Source organism: Bactrocera latifrons, unplaced genomic scaffold, assembly GCF_001853355.1.
Source record: "Bactrocera latifrons isolate USDA-ARS-PBARC rearing strain unplaced genomic scaffold, ASM185335v1 scaffold_70, whole genome shotgun sequence".
Lineage (NCBI taxonomy): Eukaryota > Metazoa > Arthropoda > Insecta > Diptera > Tephritidae > Bactrocera > Bactrocera latifrons.
Genome location: NW_017537379.1, coordinates 755,111 through 761,575, shown reverse-complemented (window position 1 = coordinate 761,575; position 6,465 = coordinate 755,111). Strand labels below are relative to the sequence as shown.

Genomic DNA, 6,465 nt, shown 5'->3' with positions numbered 1-6,465 from the left:
TTTCAAACTCGAATACTACTTCAAAATATTGAAAGTTCAAGATTTGAATACTACCGCAAAATTGTTGTAGTTTGTTTCGCTTATACTTTAAAATACTAGAAATAAAAATATATTTTCTGCACATAAAGTTTAGACTCCTTCATAATACTTTCAAAAGAAAAATCTAGCTTGTACTTACATTTATCTTGACGTCTGCGTCGGCGGCATATGCAAATGATGATACAACAGATTATAATCACGGCCAAAAGTAGCGCCAATATCGAGGCCACCAATATGATGAGTGTGGTTTTATCCCAGCGTTGCCACCATGCTAGTTGTTCTGCGTGTTTGGATGAGAAAATACAAAAAGCTATTTAGCGATATTTCCCCTACTTAGCAGCATTCAATTGAAAATAAAGACAAACGAATAAACACTTGGTGGTGGTAATGTGCTGGGAGAAAACATGGATAAACTTCATTATAAGGAAAATTCTATTTTCGAACATAAAGGTTACAGAAGAACACTCAGACAAATTTTCATCATCCATTATATAAAATAAATAATTTTTCTTAGTTTTTTAACTCAAGTAATTTAAAAATAGATAATATTATTAATGAACATTGGAAAAATATAAAACATTTAAAAAGTACTAAAATATTTAAAAAATCGGTTGTTAGTTAATGACGAAGAATATAAGTTGCAGATTTAAGATTATTTTTAAACCCAGAATATCTTTACGTGTAATTGATTTATTATTGCCAGTGTTCTTTTCATGAATTGTCTTTTCGTGTTAAAAATAAAGCAAAAAGTGCTTTGTATCGATTTGAAAAAATTCGTGATTTACATTTCTTTTTTTTTTCTGTAACTGAAAGTGAACAAATATTCATTCTTGAAACTTTTGTGGAGAATTTAAACAAAAGACTAAGATTTTTTAAGCAGTTATATCTATAGGAGAATATGAAAGGAATATAATATTTTGGCCTAACATTTTGTATGGAATGTGCATACGCCATACACACATACATATTTATAAAATTCATGACAGTGAGCACCACATGGTAGCTCATAGAAACTCACTTCAAATATTTTCTGAATTATTATTTTTTAGTTATTTTCTTGAAAACATTAGTAAACAGCATAAAGTGAAATTCTCTGAATATTTACTTGTCAGCTGAAATATGTGTTTATTAAACAAATGAATTGTATGCCCCTACACACCGTTATGCAGAGTAATCCGTAATCCATTTCTGTCAGTGAGCTTTCCAAAGTAATTGTGTGGGAAATGCGTGTACATATGTATATAGAAACACACTTGGTTTCTAGCTGGATAAATGTGTGTGTGACAAGCTAATAAATATTCATTGCATACTTTACGGCGCATATGTGGTCTGCACCTGGGATTACCTATAGATACATTGTAGAGCGGACAAATGTGTCAGTGAATGGGTGAATATACATTCCGTTGTGCTCGATATAGAAGATGTTAATAATTTCGATTTGATTACTTAAATTTTCTCTTGATGAAATAAATCTAAAGTTAAGTTAAGGTATTAATAGATTATTAACCAGGCGGTCCACGGCTTCAATAGTTTTTTACTATTAGCTTTTCACGAAGAATAACGTATGTTTCGGGGCATGTAAAAGCTATTTGAGGTTCCTAGCGGTTCACTAATGTAGTTAAACGAGGCTGGAGTCCCTAAAATATTTGCTGAATTATTACATTTATGACTCTCATTTTGTATAGTATTTTCACAAACCATATATTCTTACTATGTCTAGAAATTTTTTTTTATTGGATCCCCCTTTTAGTTCACAATTTCTGTTGAATTACAATAAATTAATAATCCGAGTTCAATGCAACATATCGGTAATATCAAAACTATTGTCGCTTAAGCATAAAATGTTATATTTTTAGGTTATCTAAACAATATGTTGGTGTCGACAAGTGATTCAGATGTATCATAAACTATTGACCAAAGCAAATCCTAGCTGCTTAGAATTTATATGCACTCACAGGCACATACGAAGGATTTTAATATAGTGAACCACTATTATCAGACATACATACATTAGTGGTTAAGAGCGCTCTATTTATTATATAATCCGTTGTTACCATTTTATATTTACTCCTTTCTGGCAGACAAAAGCATATAAGCCGCAAATAATTATCTACTATTCTTATTTTCAGAAAATTCTGCACTTGCAATGCAACCATTACAAAAACAAAATAAACATATATAAACCTGAAAATTACAAAGCAAATGTCCCTGGCAAACAAAAGTGAATCAGTGTATGCTTTACAACTTTTACCTCCATTAGGACATAAATGACAAAATTTAAGGGGGAAAAATAATAATAAAAATTTATAAATTTGATAGCATTTACATTACTATATTTAAATAATAGTGAATGCTTGCAAGTAATTATAGCGGATTATAGCAAATTTGCGTCTACTTACTTTTCGGTCGCACTGTTTGTTAGTCAGCGGTTGTAGTTAGCGGTAATATGTTGTATTTTATATTTTTGATTTAATGAAGCATTATTGTGGAAATATTTACAAATTTTTTATGAGTGATGAAGAATAGACAAGAGAAGCAAAAAGATGTAAAGTGGATAATTTAATTAAATATGGTTTTTATTTTTGGAGAATATTAGATGTATACAAAAATATGTGATATGTTGTGTACAAAACTAATTACAGTACAAGCTCACAAAAAAGTTATATGTATATTGGCTTTCTTTTATTAGTTTATATCTAAAATAAACCTCGAATTATGCCATTTTTAGAATTTAGTCACCAATGAAATCAGCTTTTCGTATTAGATTAATATTTTAGTGTGAAATCACGAGGAGTAATTTAATTTTAAGGCACGTAATTGTGACAGTTGATACGATAAACTAATCTTTGAAATCCACAACGTCCTTACTTCATTTACTACTAATGAACTATACCAGGTTGTTCAATAAGTTTAGTCCTTCGATAAGAGAGGGCGTTGCTACAGGCCAACAATTTTTCTGTTTTTTTAGTATACTCTTCATACGAACGTGCACATACGTTTTATTTCAATCTGTCGATTCATTCTTTGTTTACAAGGCATTTAGAGTCACCGTGTCACAGTATTTTTTTACAATTGAAAATGGAATATCGTGCAGTGAAAAAATTCGTATTTTTGGAAGATGTAGCACCAAAAGAAATTCACGAACAAATCTTAAAAGTGTATAAGGATTTCTCAGTTACAATTAGAACAGTAGAAAGATGGGTTGCTGAATTCAAAACGTCTTTACAGCTTTGAAGACGATCCACGTGAAGAACGTCCAAAAAGCGGATCAACACCAGAAATCATAGTCAAAATAAAGGAGTTTTTTTGGATGATCGTCAATTGACTGAGAGAGATTTAGCAGCGGCTCTACACATCCCATTAGGTAGTGTGAGCCATATTTTAAGTGAAATTTTGGATTTTAGAAAGACGTGGGCACAATGAGTGCCGTATTCGCTAACAATGGAACAGAAACACATTCGAATGCAGCTTTATAAACAACATATGGAGCATTTAAATATGATAAAGTGGATTTTGTGCGTCGATTCATCACCATGGATGGGGCTTGCGTCTATCACCATGATCCTGAATCAAAATAGGAGGCTAAAGAATGGTGTAAGCCTGGTTTTTGGGGATGCGAGAATAATTTTGTCTGTGAATTACTTGCAAACTTGTGAAACAATTAATTTTGAATATTAGTACAACCGTTTGGACCAGTTGAAGGAAAAAATTCGTGAAAAAAGACCCGGTTTGCAGAAGAGAAACTCTTTTCTATTAGGACAATGCACCGTGTCACAAGACATTTTGACAATGGTTAAAATCCATGAATGAAAGTTCGCATTATTGGAAGCATGCATCGTATTCAAATGAAGAGGTCGTAACGGCTGTTGAAGCGTATTTTGCAGACCTTCCGGATTCTCACATTATTTTAAATCACAAAATAGTACTACCACACTTTTTGAACAACCTGGTAATATAAAAAAAAAAAAAGAAAAAAAAAAAATATTTAGTGTATGTTAATCAATTATGTTGAAGACGAATTTAATATTGACCACACATGTTTTGCCTTTTGTTCAATAATTGCGTATGTTTGATCACAAAATATGAAGTATGAAACGTGTGCAGATTTCTAAATCTTCAACGGTTCTGAGATTACAGTCGAAATTGTTCATACATTTTGAATTATCCTAAGTAATCCATAAGTCCAGCTTGTGTCAAAATCTCACATGTGCGGGGCGGGAAAAATTCAATTAACGCCAAAAACAAAAAAAAAACGAAGCTGGCAAGGAGAAAGGAACCAACAACTAACACCAAAGAAGTATTTTTAATCAAAATTATCATTACCTCGCCACCAGACATAAAGTGGTGAACCCGCTGTTTAAAGAAAAGAAATCATAAAAATCACAAAATATCGTTTAATAAAAAGCTTAATGAAAGAGAGGAAACTAAGTCAAATAAGAGTATGAATAAAAATCCAAATGCCAATTATAATAAAAATAAGAAAACTTTTGAACTTTTTTCTTAATCCGCTTAAAGTGCCAGCGCAGCTGTTGAAAGGCTGCGCCCTCGATGCCACTAACTAAAACCAATAAAAATTAAAATTTCGACTTTTTTTTCACCATCTGTCGCCGCCACAACCACCATTGTTTTTGCAGAGCACACTGCAGATACTCTTCGCCACATTTTCTCTGCGCTAAGTCGTCACACCCGAATGGGTTAGAGTTGAGTCCAAATCTGGTTAAAATATCGCAATTTAATCGGCTTAAAAATGCGCTGTTAAGAAATTGATTCGCCGTAAAGGAAATGTTAAACAAAGCTCAAATCCGAATGGAAGAAGCGCTGCGGAACTGACAGTGAGTGTTGGGTGTGCAGTTGGTGTTGTAAGCAAACAAATCCAATTTCCGTTTCCGCTGCGGTGCAAATACAAAGAATTTCGATATAAGTGCAGCGTTGTTGACCAACCCTGGATATATAGTATACGGGTAGAGAAGAGAACGTGTTCGTTGCCGAGTTGGTTAAAAAAGCTGAAGGAGAGCCGGCACGAGAGCATGCGGAGCGGTGGCAGGCGGCAGATTATTGACTCCACGGTTGTGGTATGTCAGCTGCATAATAAAAATCTGAAATATTTCCTAATTGCTAATGTCGGCATACGCGAATGTGGATGGTGCATTGAATATCAAGCCATGGGCTGCAACATCAACTGACTAGTGTGTTAGCGGTTTGCCGCTGCTGCTGGTTTGGCTTAGCGCAAACAAAACTTAGTTATTGCTTATTTTTTATAACTTTTGATTTTGTTGCTGTACTAGAATTTTCAACCACCATCTAACCTCCCCAATCGCTCGATATTTCCGTTTCGTTGACTGAAACATTCATTTGTTGTGGTGCTCTCGCTGTTGCTTGCAGTGATGCGGAAGCTTTGGCATATCTCTTGACTGTTAACCGCGAGTGACCGCGTCCAGCGTGGCAACGGCGCCACCTGAAACAAATATTGACAGTAATCAGCGCCAGCCGCTGCAGCTGACGGCGAAAGAACGGAAGCTTCTTCCCTAACACCAGTTAAGATACAAATATACAGCATACATTTTTATTATACTAGCTATAGTTGTTGTTGTAAAACTAAAATAATGAAAATGTATTGCAATGCAGCAAGTATTTAAGAGCAATAACTGTAAATAAGCTGGGCGTGTAGGGAATGGCAAAGAACAGCAAATAACAGCAATGTACAGTTATAATTCTCGTTTCCCAATATGTGCTATGTTTCATTTGCTTTACTGATGACAGCTTGGCATCAACTTCAATTTACTTTGGCATGTTGCAAGTTACAGAAGTTGAATTAACTTGACTATAAATATTTTGGTTTGGAAGCTAAGTATTTTACTTTTAATTTACGTTTAATCTGGTTGATTCAGACTTGAAAATTAAACTAAGTTGATGAGATCAAACTTCCGGGCGATAACCTTGTTTAAGAAATTATTTATTATTTGCTGTTAAAATTACGTTTGTTTCTTTCACACACATTTACTTATTGTCTTCCGAAGGCATTATAGATAATTCTATCAAAGGCAACATTATGCACGTTGGCAGTTTGTCAGCTGTTTCTTTATTTCCAAGAAAAGTGCCGTTTAGAAATAAATTTTAAAAATTTTGCGTTTTAAGCACTGTTTTTTGTTATAAAAGTTAAATTCATAATTTGGTTTTAATTTTCTCCAATTACCAGACTTCATGCAATTTGTTACATGCGGAAGCCATATTGGTCATGAAAAGCACGCACTTTTTGTCTGCCCAATAGTTGGCAATATATATGTATATTAAAAAGTAAGCCCAGAAGTATTAAAATAAATTTAAATAAGTAAAAAAATATCTCCTGTCATCAAACAAACAGTCGTCGCACTCGCGACTTGGCACTCACGTCACTGTTGACAGTCATAACTTTGAAGTCGTAGATAA

At 33.5% G+C, this 6,465-nt stretch overlaps 1 protein-coding gene across 1 annotated transcript in view; it reads right to left on the bottom strand.

Annotated features, from left to right (window-relative positions):
• LOC108975939 overlaps positions 1-6,465 on the bottom strand; it is a 206,035-nt gene that overhangs the window by 24,846 nt on the left and 174,724 nt on the right. Inside the window, exon 21 of the mRNA XM_018944780.1 lies at positions 179-319. Coding sequence (XP_018800325.1) covers positions 179-319 — 141 coding nt within the window. The remainder of the gene's footprint in view (positions 1-178; positions 320-6,465) is intronic.